The sequence below is a fragment of the Lutjanus erythropterus genome, chromosome 16 (genome assembly GCF_056507025.1).
Source record: "Lutjanus erythropterus isolate fLutEry1 chromosome 16, fLutEry1.hap2, whole genome shotgun sequence".
Classification (NCBI taxonomy): Eukaryota; Metazoa; Chordata; class Actinopteri; order Lutjaniformes; family Lutjanidae; genus Lutjanus; species Lutjanus erythropterus.
Genome location: NC_139332.1, coordinates 8,634,072 through 8,655,939, shown reverse-complemented (window position 1 = coordinate 8,655,939; position 21,868 = coordinate 8,634,072). Strand labels below are relative to the sequence as shown.

The window sequence follows — 21,868 nt, the reverse complement described above, 5'->3', positions numbered from 1 at the left end:
AATATTATCTTTCATTTCAGTGTGGCTTTAGCACAGTTAATGAGATCTCTGCCTCGAAAGAAATACTTGCAGCCTGTGATGAAAATGCCACTCTGCTGTCTCACATCTCATTCTGTAGAAAGTCAGTGCAAATATTTTCATTCATTCACTTGTATCAAGATGCAAATGTTCCTACCTAATACAGACAGAACTGTTTCCTGGCCTGGTGCTCTCTATTAGTTTTCAGGCTAACATTCCTGCATCCTGCAGCTGTGAGTAGTAGAACGGGTTCTGTATGTGGGGAGTGTTGGTACTATGGGCTGTATATTCAAATGACAGCATGATAAACTCACCACTATGATCATGAACAGGTGCGCTTCTGCTGACACCTTTGGTGAGGGAAGTGGTGTGACTACTTTGACTAACTCTCCTTTTATCTGATTTCTCTTCTTGCTTCTTCAGATGTATGCCAATGCTGAGGTATTTATTCATCTACTCTACTTCCTTTTGCTTTGTCAATTTAAGCAAATAATCTACTAAAGTGCTTTGGTTGCCTAATTGCCTCATTGCTTTGTTCTAAATCTAATTTGTGGTGGTGGTTTCACTTGTTTGCTTTTTAACAGTTGTGTAGGTAAATCATTTAATCAATTCTACGCCAGTTCACATGTGTAAGTATGGTGTTGTATTGCTGCCATTCCAGAGAAAGAAAAATGGATCAGTATCATTTTATAATGTGAATAGTTTATTGTTATAAGATGTCTTTCACATTATAAAAAGAAATTTTCTTGTTAATGTATACAAAGCTATCACTTTATAACAAGAAACTTAATAACAATAAACATGATAACTATTGTTATAACAGAACATTTAATGTTATAATGTTGTTATAACAATATGTTATTCATCCTGTTGTAACCTGAAAGCTATCATGTTATAACATGATATCATGTTATAACATGATATCATGGTTTTATAAAAAAATTGGTTATGTTATACAGTTTTATATGTTACAACATGAAGTGTTTTATACATAATGTGACAACTTGTTGTTATAACATAAACCATTTCATGTTACAACGTTATATGTTATTGTTACAGCGTGAAATGTTTAATATTATGTTAGAACAATATGGTATTATAACCTGAAAAGTTTAATGTTATAACCTGATAACTTATTGTTTTAACATTTAAAATGTTTAATGTTATAACATGATAATATGATAATGTATTGTTTTGACATGAGGTGTTTCCTGTCACGTAATAACTTACTGTTACAACATGAAACATGTCTTGTTATAATGTGATAATATATTGTAATAACATGAAACGGTTCATGTTATACCATAAAATGTTGTATGTTATAACATGATAACTTACAAATTATCACATTATAACATGAAAATGTTCTTGGTATAACATTAAATGTTTAATATTAAGTGATAACTTGTTATATAATGAAACATGTCATGTTATATAACATGACATAACATGTTATAACATGGCATAACATGTTATAACATGATAACTTATATTAAACTTAAATGTTACATTTTATGTTTAATGTGTTTAACATATTGTTATAACATGATGTTACGAAATATAAGTAATCATGTTATCACTAACTTGAAATATTTTATGTATAACAATTAGTTACCACGGTGTAACATTAAATGTGAAAAACATCTTGTAACAAAAAACTTTTCACACAATAACTTGATACTGATCTGTTTTCCATTTTCTACTGAGGCAGTGATATGCTTCTGTATTAAGACTGTAAATCAAGTTGGCACAAAGAAACATGGAGTTCTACGTCTACAGGCTTTGAAAAGACACATACATCCAGAATGTCATATTAACATCAGTATCAGTACCATTTAAAATAATTTGACCTCCTTTGCTCAGGTATTTGTCCAATTTTCTGTTTTGCTACTTTAAAAACACAACATATTAAATAACTTAAGATATAATGTGAAAGAATTCACCGTTCTGGATTTTTCTTTCATTAAAAGTTAAATTGATAGTTTTTATTCAGTCATTTCACTGTCATTTGCTGACTGTTTGTCTCCACTCACAGCCTGACAGATCAGTCCAAGGACCTCCAGGACCCACTGGTCCAGAGGGCCCCAGAGGCCCCGCAGGAGAAAACGGCAGAGATGGAAGAGATGTAAGTGTTTCCTCCTCGATAACACGCATTCTTTCTACAAATTGCTACAGTTCCTTATTGTCTGAATCATTTCTGTTAATGCAGAGCAAGTACTCCTCTCTTTACGTCTCTGCTCACTCTAACTATGTCATTTTGTTTCTCTTGCAGGGTCTTCCAGGTTCTCCTGGCAGTCCAGGTGCTCCTGTGAGTATGACAAGTTAAATGATGCACTGACAAAATACTGCACAGACCTTTGATCCATCCTCACTCTTTTTGTGCGTTGTTTGTTTGCCATGTGATACCTCAGGGAAATCACTCACTTTCCCTCCGCGCTCCAGCATTCGCAGAATTTCAAAGCGGATTTACGAACATCATAATATGACTTGTTGTGACACATTATTTATTAATTCTAGGAACTGCAGTGATTTCATAGGCCAAGCCAGATATATTTACTTTGAAACTGCAATGATTTTGTGGGGAAATAATTAAAAAAGATAAGGTCTGTAGCAATCAGTGGCTTTTGATATTTGGTAACCAAGAGAATCTTAACAAATCAACACACATTTCACACATTTTGAAACCACAGTAGAAATCTACAGCAGCTTGCAGAAGCTTGAAGCTGAATTTCCTTGAAAGCTAGGAAATTCAGCTTCAAGCTTCAAGTGAACTGAAATAGAAAGTGTGCTGCAGTGGTGGATCACAAAGTGTAGTCCTTACATCCTTACATGACTGTAGAGATGAGGAACATGGTAGTTTCTGGATTTACTTCTTTGTATATCCCTTTTACACAGGCCTACACAAATGCTTGACGCAGCATCAGGTAAATTTGTCATAAGCTGCTTATTTACACAATATCCATGTTTCTTTTGGTGCATTTAATGCACATTTTGAAGCATCACATTACCAAAGGTTGATAGAAACTGCAAAATGTGAGCAAAACGTCAAAAGCCTTATTTTTGCATAAACCAAACCTTTCACCTACATTTTGGTAGCCAGTAAGGTGATTTGATCACAAACAGGCCAATGAAAACCAGAACAGAAACCAAAACACCGCAGCAGTACAGGTTTGAATGAACCTGATGAAGGATGTTAATGATTATCATTAACCATTAGTCATTAAGAAACCAATTAAAAATCTATTGGATATTCAATCAATAATCATGGCAGTAATGGCACCTCATTTCACATTGTTTTGTGTTTAATAAAGAAACTTATTAAAGAAAAAAAAGTGACTCCCCCAACAGAAAACATTCAAAATTAGAAAAAAATGTGTATCTTATAAATTATTATTGATTAATCGATTGTTGGCGTTTTTCAAACATCAGTTGAGGAAAATGCACAAAGTTTGCAACCCTAGTTTGGAGAGATGACTGTGAGCGCTGAGCAGAACAGAAAAGAAGTTGAAGGTAATTTAGACTGAAGATTTAGAGAAACAGAAACTCCATTATTATCATTAAACATCAACAGTTAAAAAAGTAAATAGTACTCTGACCAGTTTTTGAGACAAATACTTTGTAGTTTTACTTAAGTATTTTTGTAACACTAGTACTTTTAGTTGTAATTGAGTAATATTTTAGCAATGTGACAGTGCTTGCACTTGAGTACACATTGTCAATACTCTTTCCACCACTGAAATATACGTACATATGTTATATATTTTGCTGAGTTGTGCAATTATAGTTTCCCAAATGTTTCTAATTGCTTTAACTCCTGGAAAAACATGGGATACATCAGAGAGTGAGGAAGAACGTCTGCACAGGTCCCTAAATGTCACATGAATAAAACTTTAACATTACCTTGTCCATTAATCTGATTTGTACCTGAGTCATGCCAGATAGATTTTCATCAGTTATTGGCAGTTGTATAATAATGAAGATCCCACGCTAATTTGTAACGTCATCAAACTATGTCTTTTGTTATTTTTTTAATGTGAGACACCCCTAGCAGCAGAACTTACATATTGTGCATTTAACTCACATGACTGATCAGCTGTTTCTGCACCAAGCAGTCCCTTCATGATTCCCATGGCTCTATAATACCTCCATGATCGCCAAACACAGATCACTGTATGAGGCTCAACTGGTGCTCTTTTAATTACATCATCTTGTGGTGCCCTTCTTCTCCTGCAATAGTATAATGGTTTTCTGGCTGGAGAATTGGCGCCACCCACTCCAACCAAGCCCTAATAATTGCATAATGGTAGAGGATGGAAACAACCAGTCATTCAAATTGTTAGGTTGTTCATTTACTCGAAATTTGGTTGACTTACAATACAATACAATACAATTTACAATACTTTTGGATGGAGACACTGATAATGTTTGCTAACACAGAGGACACGATAATCCATGGAATCCCAAATTGAGAGGATTTTGTCTTTGTATTTTTAGTTTTAAAGATATTAAAAGTCTTTCTAGTCAATCAGTGATCCCCTAACCCTAACGCAGGATCAATCAATTAAAACTTCTAACCCTATTTGTGACAGAAGTTCAAATATTCTATTCCTCCTTTTGCAAGGAACCCCTATAGCCCAGTCAGGGACCCCAGTTTGAGAACCACTATGATAACAGGCAAGCTGGAGCCCCTCCTAGCTTCAATACGTGGCTGTTTCAAGCCATTTGTTTGCTACTATTGGATTTTCACCTTTCGCAAGGTTTGCAAATAAATTGGCAATCTGGTGAGGAATCAGAAGTTTCAGGACTACAGATGTCTTGTAACAATCCTTATACTCTTTCTGTTGAATTCAGCAGAGACCTAGCCATCCTTTCTGCCTCCAGGGTGACCATTTTACAGCACTGTGTAATGAAATTTACAGCATTTTAGGTTTCTTGAAAGTCCTTCTTCTCACACATACACACAAATAACACCACAATGTGTATCTGCAGTGATGCAACAGACCTGAAACTTTTTTTGCAACTAATTGAGCCTGAGGGTTAACTAGAGGCAACATGTTTACTGCTGCTTCTGTCATCTATCGTTGTTCTTTTCCCGTCCAGCTCATTTGTTATCTGCTTAGCCTCACACAAACTCAGGTCGTCGCTGATCTAAGGAACAACGAGCGCGCGGCCCACCTTTCATTGATTAACTGTTGACTGTCACCGCCACTGTGTATCTTAGCAACAGAGCGGAGAGATGCAGGAAGAAGATGAAACTGTTGTTATTCCTGTTGTGTCTGTTTCCCAGGGCAGCAAAGGGGAGCAGGGGGAGATCGGTCTTCCTGGACAGAGAGGCCTGCCCGGTCTTCCAGGATCTCCTGTAGGAAACATCACTTCATCCACTGACACACACGTTTTGTAATATCTGCCAGTACTGCCTGTGTGTGATGGTGTGTTATTGTTGTCTGCAGGGTACTTCTGGCCCAATGGGCCCCAGAGGACCTGTAGGGGAGAGAGTGAGTAACATCTAGATCAATTTGAAATCACTCAGTCACAAGATTTATGACAATGTATTTGATTTTCTTTCCCCTCCTGACGGCAGGGACTTCCTGGCTTTCCTGGACCTCCAGGTCCTCCTGTAAGTGGACAAATCTCTCATTAAAGCAACATGCATGGAGATTATACCATACTGTACGTGACTATGAAGATACTACCAATACCAATATTCATCTAAATCTAATGTGTCTCTTGTTTCACAGGGCCCAGCAAGCGAAGGACCACCGGTGAGTGTTTGCTACATCCTGTTTTATTCTGAAACGTTGTTGTGATGCTCGTACGTGGCCTTTCTTACCAGCGACTGTGTTGTTGTATGAACTGTTGTGTGTCTGTCTCTAACAGGGACCACCAGGAAAAGCAGGAATCCCAGGAGATGAAGGAAACATCGGACCTGAGGTCAGTGCGAGTGTGAGGGGATGAAACAAACTGATTTTTAATTTAAATAAAGTGCAGTCACTCAAGTATTGTACTAAAGAGAGGGTTCGGATTATTTGAAGTGTGGTTGTACAAGGGACTTACACTGTAAAAAAAAAAAAAATAGTAGTTGAGATTTAAAATTTCTAGGCATCAGACTGCAATAGATTTTTGAGTTTGGAGCTGTTTTAGTTTTCTTCTTCAGATTAACTTGAACTTCCTTGTCATGCTGCATATGTCTAATTGTTAGCAGTTCTACTAAAGAGTGATTTCCTGTCCAAACTTCTTACATGGTTTCATTTAAATAATTGTTCAAGCATCAATGAGATCAGATTATCCAATATGCCACAAAAAGCAAGAGGGATTTTTTTTTTTTTTTTTTTTTTAATTACAGATTGTGAACTTTTTTTCTTTTTAATTAACCTCTCAGATGTAGCTTATGATATGAACTAGTGGACTAAACTCACTAAGTGTATATAAAATAGTTAAAGATAACTTCATGTTGACCTGCTATATCAGTAGAATGTTGTTTATAGATTGATGCATCAGTAACAATCTTCTAATGTCATATAACTTAATATATATTAGTCACACAGGAAGTTTTTCTGCAGAATGACTACTATTACTTTTGATACTTTATATAGGTTTTGCTGACAATGCTGCAGTACTTTTGCACAAGTGATACTACTTGTAATGGAGTATTTTTACATTGTTACTTGTACTAAAGGGCTCGTAATTAATAATTACAAAAATAGTGACAAGTTAAGATTGTTGCATACATCAGCCTTTAGACTATTAGACAAGCTATAAATGTCATTGTTTACTAGTTTAAAGATCTTTCTGTTTTTGCATCAAAAGCTTGCTTTTATGTGTTTGATATCAAATGTTATAGTAATATTTCTTTTTCCTGCAGGGTCCCCCTGGAGCCAGAGGAGGACCCGGTGTCGCAGGGCCTCCTGGCCCTCCTGGTCCACCAGGGCCTGTGGTAAGAACTGGAACTAAACCACACTAATTTATCTTTAGTTTTTCATAGATTTTAGACAGGTCACATATTGCGATGTTAACTGTAAATCATTTTTATTCCAGTTTTTATTCAGGCACTTAAAATCTTCCACATAGATTACGTCTGCTGATTGATGATATTACCTGATATCATTTTGTTTAAATTAAATTAAACTTTTCATGTCAGACATTACAAGTACAGTTATTATTTAGTAACTGAGAGTTTTGATTGTTATTTATAATTAATCATGATTAAAAAGCCCGTGAGACAGAGTTTAGACATTGATATGATAAATTCCTACATACGTTCTCTTGTGGAGTGTCATCAGACGCTTCTTATAGACTTAAGCCTGAAATCTAAAAAGTGTACATCTGATTGTTTTATGTCAAAGATGACTAAATTGACTGGTCAGTATCTGCATGCCTGTTAATGAAAGCTCACTATCAGCCCCATGCTGTATACTGACCATCTGCTGAACAGGTGTAACCCCAGTAACCCTCATACTAATTTGTCATCTCTATTTGGACACTTCTACATTTCCTCTCGAACTCATATTTCTATGTGAAATCATGAGCGTATGATGGGGCTGCATGCTGCAGTTGATCCTTCTCATTACATCTCTGGGGATTTCGGCTGTGGTGGATTTATGTGGACATCTAAACCCTCGCGGCTGTTTTAGATGTCACTCTGCTGTGTTTTAGGGACCGCCTGGTGCCAGCAATGAGGGAAGTGGGGAAGCTGTGAGTGTTTTACTGTCTTACACACTGCCAAATGTTTCCTGGATGCATGGCAACTGGAGTGGTGACAGTGAATTTCTGATCAAATGAGTCATTGAAGTTAAGAGGCTCTGCGGCAGCATGCTTGTTGAGCATTCGGCTGTCTGTTTTGTCTGTCCCGTCTCTTATTTCTGTCATGCCTGTCTGTTCATGTGTGTCTGTAGTGTCCTGCTGCCTGTCCTGCTGGACCACAGGGACTGGCTGGGCTACCAGGGATGAAGGTGAGGAATGTCATTGTCAACATAACACTTAAGTTTTGGTTTGACTTAGTTATTATTTAGTTACGTGAGGACAGGAATTTTCCTTTTTTTTCCACTTCTGCTATCTTATCTTATTTTCTCTTCTCTTATCTTATCTTATCTGACCCCTACTTCAGCCCTCCAGCCCACGCACACATGTACATACAGCTGAAGAAAAAAAAATTACTTCTGAGGTTTAACATTCAGTTACAGTTTTTTCCATTTCTTAAACCTTTATCTTCAGTAAATGTCTCTTTTGTGACATTTTTTTTCTTTGAACAACCAAACAGAGTAAACGTATACACATTCATAATGATTCATTATCACAGAACTTGAGAGGTCACAGAGGTGGATCCAACTAAGGAGCCTATTATTTCTGATTGAGGACAAAAAATATATTTTAAATAGTTTTGTATACATTTGTATAAATTGTGATTAAATGAACATCTCCAAATCATTTGACCTCAGAGCAGGCAAAGCCTTGGGGATCCCCTGTGATCTCTGGCTGGACCCCAGGTTGGGAACCAATGCAATAAGCTGTACAAAGATGAACACACACCTACACAACAGGCAAACTTGGATGCCATGAAAAAGACTTCCTAAATTAAAATGACTGCAATTTATCATCCAGCACGACAAAATCATTTCAGTTAGATAACTCTTGTTTAAGAATGTTTATTGCAGCAGCAGGACATTAGAGTTTGGCGTCTAGGCTCTGACCTCATCACTCCTCATAGATTATGTTCACATTAAGATATTGAGGAGTGATGAACACATATCTTGGACCCCCCTGTTAGAGTCTGCAGGTGGATGCTGGGGTGGTGGTGAGGCTGAATGAACAGGCAGTGGTGCTGAAGCAAAATTAAAAGAAAAAAAGATATTCACAGTAACTTTTCACTGAGCAAATCATCAGGTCAAAAAACTGCAAAATGAATGGCAGTAAAGAGTCAACATCATTGTGTTAACATCGTCATTGTGAGCATGCTGACATTAGCATTTAGTTCAAAACAGTGTTGTCATTAGGTACAGCCTCGCTGAAGCGTCAGTGTGGCTGTATTAGTCTAGTTATTATAAGGAAAATGGAAAACAGCAGCTGCTTGAAGGCAGGAAATAAACATCCACCTAAGTAGGAGGGGAACCTCTGGACTTCATTTAGACATTTATATTCATAATGAATATACAGGAACTTTAAGCTGCAACAGTAATAATATCAAATCTAATAATACAAAATTGTTAATGCGATTGATTGGTGCCTTCAGGGACACAAAGGTTTGCCTGGTGATCCTGGAAAAGATGGAATCCCTGGAGAGAAGGTATGTGTACCAACTGTGTGAATTCCTGTTTCCAGTCTTATGTATGGGCAGAGATTGATACCAAGAACAACCCACATGTAAATGATTTGATTGCAGCCCATAAACAGCTTAATGTGATCATCTCTGTTCTCGGAAGTTAATTAATTTGCTCTTGTTTGTTTGTTTTTCCACAGGGAGACGCAGGAGAACCAGGTCCTCAGGGGGCGCCAGGTCGCATGGGAGATGACGTAAGGGAGCCAATTCCTCAGACACAGTGTCTTATTACAGTTCTGTGTCTGTCTCCATGGGAGGATGTGGCCTATATTTTTGAAGAAAAAAAAAACAATGTTCTTTTGTCATTTTAGGGACAAAGAGGTCCCATTGGATTTCCTGGAAGCCCAGGAGAAAAGGGAGACAAAGTAAGTTAAAACAAAGTTTTAAAAAAATGAAAATTTACTGTGATGATGATGATATAAATATTTTAGTTTCACATTTGTTGATAAAAGCCTCTGTTCACAGGGTCCTCCTGGCTTCAATGGCGTCCCAGGACCTACTGGCCCACCTGGAGCTCCTGTAAGCCGTCTTAATTTGATTGGTTCTATGTCCTCTGTCCTTGGGCATTTGCAATAGAGCATGATGTAATTGATCCTTCCTAAGTCCCAGCTTTTTTCGCTCTGTGCTCCAATGACAGTTGAGTGGGCTTGGTAGCTTTCTTATTTCTTGTTTCAGTAGCTAATGTTAGCAAAATGCTAGTTTAGCCAGCATTTTGCTAACAATAGCCAGCTAAATATGTGACCCACTATGTTACTTTTACAGGAAGGGGAAAAAGTTGACTGTGGTAACAAGTTTGCTGAACTGTTATTGGAGCAAATAGCAAAAAGGGGCGGGACCTAAAAAGGTTCAGTTGAAAACTGTCCAGATGTTCCTCTGATTGAATCTTATCTTTCAGGGCGTGGAGGGAATCCGTGGACGTCAGGGTTTGGAGGGTCCTAAGGGCGACGAAGTGAGTTCTACACTTCAACTTAGATTCTGGACTATTTTGCAAAATATAATCTGAAAGACTGTTGGGCTTAAAACTTTGATTTTGATTAGGGAGCAGTGGGACCTCAAGGAGAGCAGGGTCCTAAAGGGGATAAAGGAGATGTTGTAAGTATGCTCATGATGGGATTGAATACACTTTCCCGTGGCTCATTCATTCTTTAGCAAGGTATTGTTTAAAGTGTGACAGGGTTATAACTGTGTTATGTAACTGCACAGGGAGAGCCTGGTTCAGACGGCTTGGATGGACTTCCTGGAACTGATGGAGCAAAGGTGACCTTTTTCAACAGCAAATATTTTTTTTGTTCAGTATTTAATAGCTTTATATACTGTAATTCTTCAAATAGTGGCCGGGGCCTTTATTAGAGACAGGCTTCATTTCTAATGATTTCTGTCTGATTTTAGTGTCTTGTTTTGATCTGCTCGTGTTTCCCCTGTTGAAATGAACTGCATCATGCTATTATTACAAACTCAACACTCACTATATACATACAAATTAAAATCCCTCTCACTTTTCAGTGGACAGAAACCATTAATTTATTAACAAGGCCTTTATTATGAAACATTTTCAGGAACATGTTCTGTAAAACTCATTATTTGAGACAGCTTTTATTTAGTGTTCCAGTTCTCAATATCTTTTCATACCATTTTTCCTTAAATAAAGACCAGGGCTATTATCAGAGACAACCTTTATTTCTAATTCCCTCTATTAGATAAGTACAATTGGTCATTTTTTAGTGCAAAGTCCTGTTTTGATCCACTCCTGTTTGTCCTATTTAAGTTAACTGCATTATGTTGTTCATACAAACTCAGCACTTCCTATTTCATATTAAAAGTTCTCAGACATGGAAAAGTCATTTTTCCAGACCTTTTTAAAGTTAACTGAATTATGCTGTTAATACAAACTCAACACTTCTGTTCTGTTGTGTCTGTTTCAAATTAAACGTCCTTGAGCATTTGAGAAGACACAAACCCTTCATTCTTAAACAAAGCTTTTGTTGTGAAAATGTGTGGAAACGTGTTGTTCAAAAGTCATCATTTGAAATCCAGTTTTTATTTGACAACCTGTCTTTATTTGAGGAAATATTTTTGGTACAAAAATATCCACATGTTAAATTGTCCCCCAAGAAGCATGTGATAAAGATTCAGACCATCATAAAACTCAAAACTCACTTCATTCACTCGTCTTTTTTCTTATGAATTGAACATTTTATTTATGAAGATGAGGTTTGTTATTTTGTATCCAAAGATTAATAATGTTTCCTCACCTTTTCTATAAGACATACTGTTTATACATATGGACTAACACTTTCTTGATTGATGACTGACTCTTATACTTGTGTGTATAAACTTCTACTCAACAGGGTGAGCCTGGTACTCCTGGAGCTGTTGGTATCAGGGGGATTGTGGGTATTCCAGTAAGTCTAACTTATTTTAAATTCATTCTGTTTCTCTTAAAAACTGTTATATTTTACACTGATGGTCAATAATATTGGGAATTATGATTGAATATAAGTGTGTGTATTGAAAAGCGAGTCAAAGCAAGGACACGGTGTTCTCTGAGGCCACGGAGGAGGTCAGATAAATAAAACATTAAAGTCAAGCAACCAGCGGGAAGGAAAATCCATTGCCAAGAGCACATCAACCTTTGCCTGTAGGTGTGTGAGGTGAGAGGCTACAGATACGGCTTGAATGGTCAAACTGACTCTACCAACAGCGCCGTAGGAAAAGAGCCTCGTGTTTTCTACCCTAACCTCTGACAGAAGCTATGCAGCCTCCATTTTTATTTTCTGCAGAGTGATTTTGTAGCAAATAATTTGCAAGCCATCACAGGAAAATGTGTGGTTGTAGAGAGTCCACTGATGACATTTAAAGCTCCAGTGCCATTCTTTTTCGGGTTTTTCAATTGGAAACTTTAACTCAGCCAGTAGCAAATGCAGTGACAAAGGTTAGACTGCTGATGCCTCCCCTTCCCTCAACCTAAGAGGTTTATATGTAGCGATGTAATCCTGCAGAAACCTACGTCAGGTCATGTGGGAAAACATTCTCAGAACGTCTTTCTTTGATGTTAAAACATGTCCTTCAACCAGAATTTAAATGTTCAGATTTGAATACATAAGAAACACTACTGGAAGGCTACAGAATGTTATTAAGACCTACAACAACACAAAAACTCATGGACCTGCTCTTTAAAAGAAATGGACAATAAGCATTACATGTAAGTTAGTAGCATACTTGTCAACCCTCCAGTTTTTCCCAGGAGACTCCCCATTTTTCATCACCCTCTGCCTATTTTCTCCCAAGATCACTATTTCTTCTGTATTTCTCCTGATTTCTCACAAATTTTCATACGTTCTTATCCCTTTTCCCCAATCACAACCTTTTTCTGACACTATACAGCGTGCACAAGTCCTATATGACTCTAAAAGTCTACTAAACCAGACTTCCTAAGAATTCCTGTTTCTTTAGGAAAGTTTTAAAGGAAAGGGACATGCATTCTCTAAAATCTGCAGAGGAAAAGAATAAATAAATGAAAGAAAACTGAGGAATATAAGTTTATGCCAGAGATTTAAGAAAATTCACACAAGGACAAATTATTCTGTACTCTTTTCTGAGAATAAAAAAGTAAAATTAAAGTATTTATTAATTTTTGTTTTCATTCTTTCAACATTGCCAGAATGCAGCTAACAAAGTCTGTGAAACACAAAATTTGTTCTCAAAATCCTCTCACTTTCTGAGGTCTTAAGGTTGGCAAGTATGGCTCAAGGGCTGAAGTGTTGGTCTGTTAGTTGGTCCACTATTTTCATCTCAGCTGAAATATTACAACTATGAAAAGAACTGACATGAAATTTTATACAGAGATTCATGGTTTCCAATGATGAATCCTAATCATGTTGGTGCCCTGATTTCAGCAGATTGATTTTTGTAGCTTTTAGTGGAATATGTCTAAGATGTTGAACATGGTAAACATTACACTTTATTAGAGTCCAGATGATGTGACATTTAAAGAGTATCTAGCTTCTGTAATGTAATGTACTTCCAACTGAAAAAGGATAGGCAGGCGGAACATAAGGTTGGGAGGAATTTGATTTAAACATTGAAAAGTGGATGTGCCATAACCTGACTGTTGCTAACAAGCTAACAAATGAATCTTAGCTCTGTGCTGCTAAAAGTTGGAAATTGAATGATGGGTATGTCATGATATTATTGGCTGAAATTGTTTGGTGACATAAGCACACATCATATGTTTACAGGAACGAAACATGAATGGATATTGATAAAAAAATATTTTATTTAAATATTTTTTGGCATATATTTTTAATAGTCCACAATATGACCAGAAATGTGATCTAAAAGGGTTAAATTACAATTTTTCATTTCAACTAGAGCATCAGCATGTTAGCATGCTGTTAGCAATTAGCTCAGAACATCGTTATGGCTAATGCCCCTTTCACGTGTTAACAACTTGCTAACTTTCACATCATCAAGACAGTTGTATGATGAGAGAGTTTGTTTGTGTTACAATACTTGGTATTCACAATATAGCACCATGATTACAATTCTTTGGCTAATGTGCATCCATTTTTTGGTGTTTTCAGGAACTTTCATATTAGTAAGCGCCATGTTGGTTAGGCCCATACTGGAGCTTTACGACAAATTGAGTTTCCAGTTGTATTACATCATGGAATTTGACGTGAACACAGGTCGTAAATTCGTAATTACAATAACTCCGCAGCAAAGATACATCCTCACAGAGCCACAAGTATGTATACTGAAAGTATCTGAAATATTTTGATGCTACATTTACCTTTTTTCCTGTTTCCTCTTCACCCCACATAAACAGGATTGAAGGGTTAAGCAGCAACAGATGAATTTTCTTTTTAAGTTTCTTATAATGTGTTGTTGTCCCCAGGGGCTGCCAGGAAAGCAGGGAGTAGTTGGACCCCCTGGTGAAAAGGTAATTGGAATCATTTCCTAATAAATGAAGCGTGTCCACGTTGTACATCCAAGATTTTATTGCTGCACTATTAAACAGCAGCAGACTGAGCTGATAGAAATGACAACTTGAAGACTAACATGATTCTGATTGTGGATTTAGGGCGATACTGGTGCTGAGGGAGCCGTCGGGCCTGTTGGACTTCCTGGAAAGACTGTGAGAGTCTCCCATCAAGCCTCCAATAACACTCTGATTATATTTATCTGTTTATCTGTTGGTCTGATGCAAGTCATATTTCATCTGTGCTCATCTGTTTTCGTGCAGGGTGAGTCTGGAAAACCTGGGGAAGATGGGATACCAGGAGCTAAAGGATCAACCGTGAGTTGACATTTACTTTTCAGTCATGTGCAGGTCATGTTCATGGTTCAGTTAGTTGCTTTTCTATTGATTTTAGTGTTTAATGGAGGAGAATTGCACTTTTTATTGAGGTTTCAGGTACATCAGTGTCACTAAGTTGATGTGTGAGCTATACTTGCAGCTGTTAAGTGTATCTGTAATCAATTTCCAGGGAGAAACAGGAAAACAAGGACCAGTGGGCCCTGCAGGTCCTCCAGGCATCCAGGTGAGACACTCCATGTACCATTGATGGAATTATACCTAAGTACAAATTTTAGGTACTAGTGCTGTTTGCTCTTACTACCACTAAATATTGTACCTTTTTACAACTTTTTTGTACTCCATTACATTTGTCTGACAGCTTTAAGTATTAGTTACCTCAGATTACAATTTTGTGTGAAAGTGAAAACAAAGCATTTCAAAATGTGGTGGTTTTGCAAGTGTTTGTGCTAAATTAAGGATTAAGTGTTTCTATATGTGTTGGAAAACCAAAAACATCAGATACAATTATAAAGGGACTTTTACTTTTTGTGTAATTCTGATAAGAATAATTGCTGTATTTTTAAATGTGGTTCCTATTTTTTTTACATATTTTGGGATCTAAATGGGGTCTAAATGGCTAAGGGCTCTATTATAATACTGAATGGACATGTACGTGGACAGCTATGAACACCATGGACTACTTTACAGAGTTTGCTTGGAGCATGCATTCCCCACATTTTGGGTATTTGAATGAGTCTAGGCATACATCCTTGAATAAAGAAATTACGTCACACACACCTTAGTGGGCACTTGAGCACTTGTGGATATGGACAGTATAATACTGTCTTAATTGGTAAACTGACCCTAACATGTTAGTTCAGATTCGGACTTCAAAAAAACAAAGTCACACAATAGCACAAACAAATTAACCAGTTGAGGCAGCAGTAGACCAACAGCTCCTGTGCTCCACAGGGTAAAACTGCTGTTTTTGTCAATGGAGCCTGGTGGCTTTGAAAAGAGCAATATGGTGGCTTCATCTCTACAAGGATCCTTTCCATAATGTTGTCAGACAGACAATCTGAGCCTGTCAGCGACAGAAACAAGCACTTCTGTGGACATACTTTAATGGGTTTATGTCCCTGTGGATTATGTTGCAGCCATGGCATTATATTTGAATTATTTATTAGGTTGCTGCAGAGTGAGTCGATCTACTGCACAAATTCCAAAAGTTTTGTATCTATTAGTCATTTAGACCTCAAAATATGTCAAAATTAAGGCGAAGGCTTAAAAATACTGGGATTAGCCTACTTCCTTATGTAAGGTTTTGAATGTCAAATGTTTACTCGTAGTGGAGTACTGACACTTTTCACTTAATTAAAGGTTGTGAACAGCTCCACCACTGTCATATACTGATCTACTTTCAGAGTGTATGTAAGACTATGCAGTGTGCTTTAAAAAGTGGCTCCTGATAAGAGAATGAAGAGAATTTAAAGACTCAAGATGACCAAGACCATTGCAAACCTTGAAAAACTGTCAAGTGTAAAAATGCAATAGATGTTTATAAAATGTTGCGTTTCCAGGGTGACAAAGGAGATAAGGGTGACACTGGTGCCAAAGGTATGAAGGGTCACACTGGACACAAAGGTGATCAGGTACACAAATCTCATTTTTCATTTTTCTCTCTATGTTACTTTTAGATTTTACCAATATTACTTTTAAACATCATGATGAGAATATTTAGGTGGAGCGAAGTGCATAATGTTTTCTCATGTGTCGTCCAGGGGCCTATGGGACCAGTGGGATCAAAAGGAAGCCAGGTAAGAACTGTCATCATCTTTGTATTTGTTTAGAATCTGTCTGTGAATGAGCTTTCACTGGTCCAGTAGTTACACGCTCACCATGTTACTTTTATAAACAGGGGGACACTGGTATAACAGGAGATCCTGGGGTCAAGGGAGACCAGGTATGTGGAGCTAAGTTTTCTTTAGTTGAAAATGCAACAACCTTTCTCCCTCTGTGCGTGGATTTGAAGGAAGTCAGCTGATGTTTGCGGTGTGTCTTTGTGTTTTCAGGGCCCTCCTGGTGTTACTGGAATCAAAGGAGAGGTATTAAAACTGCCGTCTGTACTGCAACTCTCACACGTCTGTTTCTAAACTGTTGCCTCGGGATATTTTCACATAGGAGTTGATAATTCTACCATTTGCATTGTATACAAAGAAGATAATGTTACTAGTTGAATTTGTGCCCTGAGTATCTAGATTAAAAAAAGAAACAAACAATGAAGACGTACCTGTAATAGCTGCAGTTTTCCTAATGCCAGAATAGGGTGGTAATGATTTCTTTGTTTCCACTTAAAGCGAGGAGAGAAGGGCCAGAGAGGAGCTACAGGAGAGGAAGGAAGGACAGGCCAGCCGGGTCATGAGGGTTTGGCTGGTCCAATGGGACCTCGAGGGCTGGAGGGAGAACCAGGCCTTCCTGGATCACCGGGCCCCAGAGGTCTACCTGTAAGTGTTATCATTGTTAATTTGTAATAAAAGGCCATCAAAAGCTTAAATCAGACAATTTGGCCAAAAGGTGAGATCAACAGTGATTTGTGGTGACTAACCCTGCTTAATCATTAGCTAGAGACAGAGCAATATCATAACCAAACAGGAATTATGGGTTTTCAAAAGGCAAATACTTTTAATGATCAAATGATGTGGGTCAGGGAGTTATGGGTGAACAGGTCTACAGCTCTGAAGTATTTGAATTAAATCACTCTTGTTATTAGGCTTCGCCCACATTACACACTAACTTCACTGTAACATTAACATCCACATGTTAACATTGGCATGGTAGCATGTTAGCATGCTTACATTAGCATTCAGCTGGGGTCATTCCTATGTTCCTGGGGCCCTACATTCAGAGGGTCCTATGTTCCCAGAGTCCTATGTCCCACAGTTCCTAGGTTTAGAAAGTCCTGTGTTCCCAGGTTCTTCACTTCAGAAGGTCCTATGTTCCAGATGGTCCTACATTCCTAGGTTCCTAGCTTCAGAAGGTCCTATGATCCAGTGGTTTTAAGTTCAGGAGAGCCTACATATCCAGTGTCCTATGTTTCCAGGGTCCTGTTTTTCAAGGGTTTGAATTTCAGTTTGTCCTATGTTCCTGAGTCCTAAGTTCAGTAGGTCCTATGGTCCCAGGGTAGTGTGTTTCAAGGGTCTGAAGTTAAGGGGGTCCTACATTACCCAGATCTACACTATATAGCAGACAATGGCTTAAAGGTAGCATTAGGGATTAACAGAACCTAGAACCCTGGGAAAACAGATGTAGTCCCCAACTGGCTCAGAATACTGCCATGCAGCCTCACAAGGCAGCTAATATAACAGTAAACAGGTCATAATTTTATTGTTTCTTGTTTTCATCTCTTCTATTTGTGTATTGTGTTGTTAATGCAGGCTGTGAGCCTGATGAATGACACCTATATTGACTGAAATTGTACAAAACTATGGTCTTGTTGTGTTAATGATTCTTAAAAATTCACAGGGCCCAAAAGTGAGTGATGAGAAGCTTCGGGAGATGTGCTCAGCTGTTGTTGAAGGTGCAGTTTGTTGACTTATCACATCCATATCTTCACATGTATTTAACCAGTGACAAGTACTTCTTGTAAAATAGTTTGTTTTCAAGTTAATTTCCTCTTTGTCTTTCTAGAACAATTAGCTGAGTTCATGAAAGAGTTCTTGAAGAAGCCAGCAGCCATTGGTGCCCCTGGTATTGCAGGACCTGCAGGACCTCCCGGGCCCCCTGGACCAGCTGGAACGACAGGAGCAGCCGGACCCCCAGGGCCAATAGGTGCCAAAGGCCACCCAGGCTTCTTTGGACTTCCAGGCGTACCAGGCAAGAAAGGTCAGCCAGCCTTTTCAAATCCATTCTCCACAGCTCAATAATAAACCCGGTCCTTAGATAACCAAAGCAGCTGGCCGCAGCAATCTTCTGAAAAGCTTTAAGTGGTTTGCAAATACTGAATGTGTTTCAGGAGCACTGTGATACATAAACTGTGCTGTTGTTTGCTTCTCCTTTATTTTCCTGGAGAGCATCCAGAACTAATACAGTGGATGTAGTGGCAAGAAATGAAATGAAGCCTTTACTGAAAACAAGGCTGTGGGTCCTGGCAGGAAGCCTTTGTCTTCACACCGCCACAGCACAGTGAAAGAAGTTATGTAAATCACTCTGCAGATGGAAGAGATTCACCCGTGCATTACATTATACAATCAATGATTCACTAAACGAGGCTGAATCAGAGTGAAGTCATTAAGTTTCCTAATTACATCGCCGGAACTGTGGAAACAGTATGCCTCTCTTATTTCAGATCTGCATTCATCTGCGTGTCCTCTATGTGTTCTTCTGTTCTGCAGGTGATACCGGGGAAAAGGGAGATAAGGGGGACAAGGGAGAGGACGGCGTGGGAATCAAAGGAAGCCCAGGCGAACCAGGTGCACCAGGTAAGGCTACAGTCTTGTCATAATTAGAGCACATCGCTGCTGAGAGGAAGCCACCCGTCTTCAAAACGTTTACGTCCTGAATTGAACATTACAATCTCCTCACTTTTTGTGTTCGAAATATGAACTATAATGATAGTGCCGCTATTGTGCAGATTTTACATCTTCCTAAAGAGGACAAATTTGTAGAAACAGCATGTAAGCATTAAGTCTCTGGGTGGGTGTTTCCAAAGACAGCGGTTGACTTTTTTAGGGCCAAATTTGTCTGCAGAAGTGCTGTTAAAGATGCCCTGTGGAGTTTTTCTGTGAACAAACAAAGCTGCTGAATAATAAACATGCTGAATGCATTTCTACCCATGTTAAATCCTGCATTGATGCATTTTGTGTCATAATACCACTGTAGATGAGTAGAATATTGTTAAACCAACCAAGTACTAGTTATTATTATGGTTAAAAACTCCACAGCTGTAAACTTCACATTGGCTATATATTCTTCTACAGGCTTCAAAAGGGGACGGTGAAGTGAGGTGTTTGCATCTGCAAGCTCACCACTAGATGCCACTAAATCCTACACACTGGTCCTTTGATTTCACTTCAACTTTAACGTTTCACGCTTTCCCTCTCCGCCTCAGGTGCAGCAGGCGCCCCTGGCATTGGCAAGGATGGCAAAGATGGAGGACGTGGCGAGCCAGGAAGTCCTGGTGCCCCAGGAACTCCCGGTCCTAGGGGACCTTCAGGACCGCCCGGGCTTTGTGACCCATCGACCTGTATAGGCAGAATTCCACCTTTGTATTTGGTCAGCGGAAAGAAGTCTGCCAGCTACAAGAACCCGTGAGACATCCCAACTGATTGAAACAGTCCAGATCTCATCCTGCGGTGACCACGTTTAAGGGCTTCTCACAAGTCGTGACGTGCTGATCTTTGGGAGTCCTCAGATGTGTCCATCTGAACCACGCATCAAAGAAAAGACGCAAAGGGAAACAGAGACAAGGCACAATTGTAGAATACTGTATAGACGTTTTAACTTGTATGTGATTTTAGTGAGAGCTTATCTGATGTTCAAAGATAGCTGCTACTGATGCCAACGCAACTTCTTCCAGCTGACGACAGGCAAACACGCCCATGAGTTGTCCCGTACAGATCTATGCAGTCACAACTCCTGACCGCCAGCCTTCAGGAACACAAACATGAGCAGGTTGTAGTCCACTCAACAAAAATGTGAAAGCAACAATGTATTTACTCCCATTTCTCATGAACTCAAGTAAAAGATCTAAGACTTCTTCTATGTACTGTAAAAATGAAAAAGTTAAGAAAAGTCAAAATCTCAAGGCAACTTACAGTTCTTTTAATAGATTTATGAGTTTTGAACCAAACTCTAAGCTTTTGGAAAAGTTTTACCAGCTAATATTGTTTAGTTGAGATACTTTGAGGTACTTTTCTTCTTTAGATAAACTTGAATCTTTGATTTTTAGAAATCATCAAAAAAAAAACCTAAAACCTATTTCAAAAATGACTGAGTAAATTAATTGAAGTGAAAGTGAAAAGTGGTTAATATGTTCGATTAGAACCATTTTATTTTCAGGCACCCAAATAATAAATCCGGTTCACAGCTCAATGTGACCAGTTTTTGAAATAGAATTTTTTGAGTTTCTAAATCTAAAGAAGAATAGTGAATTACATATACAAACCTTTTTGTTTTAATTTAGTTCAAATTTTAAGAGTTTAATTTTGTCCCAAAACTTGTAAATCTGTTGTGGTAAGTTGCCTTGAAATTTTGAGTTGTCTCAACTTTCTTTTTTACAGTGTGCGCACAAGAGGTTTATTTCTCTCAAATTTTGTTCAAAAATGTGTTAATTTGTGTTCTTTCACATAGAGCTACAGATACTGAAACCTCTTCCCAAGGGGGCAAAGTTATGACCTGTCCTACTCCACCCCTGATTGGCTTATTCTGATATTCTTACCCAAATCCTAACCAGTCCCTCCTCATGCCTGAACCAAACCAAGCCAACCAATGAAGGCAGTGAGTACTAGTCATGTAAAAGCAAAGCAGTCAGAGGCACAGTAGGGCAGCATAACTTGGCCCTCCTAGGGAAAAAAACATATGTAGTTCAGTTAAGCTCAGTGCCTAATAAAAGCTTTTTTCCAAGGAAAAACTGCAGTGTGAAGTTTAATTTGTGATATAAATTTGACAGAAATGAACCATTTGTGTGCAGAGAAGAAGTCTTATACATAAGCGTTGCATTTGTATTTTTGTTGTGTGTAAAATAAAGGCACATCTCTTTGATTTCCTCTTTTGCATGTACTTCTTTTAAATCCTCGAATAAGCTCTCTGAAAACATTGTTCCTCCTCTTTTAGCTACAGTACATGTAAAGTCTACATCAAACCTGGTCCCATTTTGACCCACTGATTCTCCACTGCAGTTATGAGCCAGTCAGGAACAAAATTTGGTAAAGTGGAACTGTGTTTTTAGCCTTTGCTTCCAAAACAAAACTCTAAAAAAATTCAAATCAATGCTTTCTCATTTAAAATCATACACGTGTTTTGCCTGATTTTGTCATATTAATGTTCTTTTTCAAACAGTGTAATAAAGTGATGTGTTTTGGAAGTTTTTGCGTAGTAAGACTATTTAATGGAGAACAAAATCTACAACTACAATTCCAAAAAAAAAAAGTTGGTCATTGTTGATTTGAATACAGTACAAAGACAAGATATTTAATGTTCAAACTGATTAACTTTATCGTTCTTTTTGTCTTTGATGTCTG

At 38.1% G+C, this 21,868-nt stretch overlaps 1 protein-coding gene across 3 annotated transcripts in view; it reads left to right on the top strand.

The window, feature by feature from the left end:
- Positions 1–21,149, top strand: part of col9a1c (collagen, type IX, alpha 1c) — a 44,150-nt gene extending 23,001 nt beyond the window's left edge. The window contains exons 7-38 of one of the 3 annotated variants that reach the window (XM_084739838.1): positions 442–459; positions 2,054–2,143; positions 2,291–2,326; positions 5,306–5,377; positions 5,469–5,513; positions 5,600–5,635; positions 5,757–5,780; positions 5,896–5,949; positions 6,881–6,952; positions 7,672–7,710; positions 7,911–7,967; positions 9,245–9,298; positions 9,472–9,525; positions 9,643–9,696; positions 9,797–9,850; positions 10,227–10,280; positions 10,370–10,423; positions 10,535–10,588; positions 11,680–11,733; positions 14,229–14,273; positions 14,415–14,468; positions 14,577–14,630; positions 14,821–14,874; positions 16,211–16,282; positions 16,412–16,447; positions 16,549–16,593; positions 16,703–16,735; positions 16,988–17,134; positions 18,153–18,207; positions 18,318–18,512; positions 19,022–19,108; positions 19,738–21,149. In XM_084739838.1, the coding sequence (XP_084595964.1) occupies positions 442–459; positions 2,054–2,143; positions 2,291–2,326; positions 5,306–5,377; positions 5,469–5,513; positions 5,600–5,635; positions 5,757–5,780; positions 5,896–5,949; positions 6,881–6,952; positions 7,672–7,710; positions 7,911–7,967; positions 9,245–9,298; positions 9,472–9,525; positions 9,643–9,696; positions 9,797–9,850; positions 10,227–10,280; positions 10,370–10,423; positions 10,535–10,588; positions 11,680–11,733; positions 14,229–14,273; positions 14,415–14,468; positions 14,577–14,630; positions 14,821–14,874; positions 16,211–16,282; positions 16,412–16,447; positions 16,549–16,593; positions 16,703–16,735; positions 16,988–17,134; positions 18,153–18,207; positions 18,318–18,512; positions 19,022–19,108; positions 19,738–19,940 (2,055 nt within the window). In that variant the 3' untranslated portion in view covers positions 19,941–21,149. The remainder of the gene's footprint in view (positions 1–441; positions 460–2,053; positions 2,144–2,290; positions 2,327–5,305; positions 5,378–5,468; positions 5,514–5,599; positions 5,636–5,756; positions 5,781–5,895; positions 5,950–6,880; positions 6,953–7,671; positions 7,711–7,910; positions 7,968–9,244; positions 9,299–9,471; positions 9,526–9,642; positions 9,697–9,796; positions 9,851–10,226; positions 10,281–10,369; positions 10,424–10,534; positions 10,589–11,679; positions 11,734–14,228; positions 14,274–14,414; positions 14,469–14,576; positions 14,631–14,820; positions 14,875–16,210; positions 16,283–16,411; positions 16,448–16,548; positions 16,594–16,702; positions 16,736–16,987; positions 17,135–18,152; positions 18,208–18,317; positions 18,513–19,021; positions 19,109–19,737) is intronic. The other 2 variants (XM_084739839.1, XM_084739840.1) reach the window with 2 other exon arrangements.
- Positions 21,150–21,868: the final 719 nt, after the last annotated feature.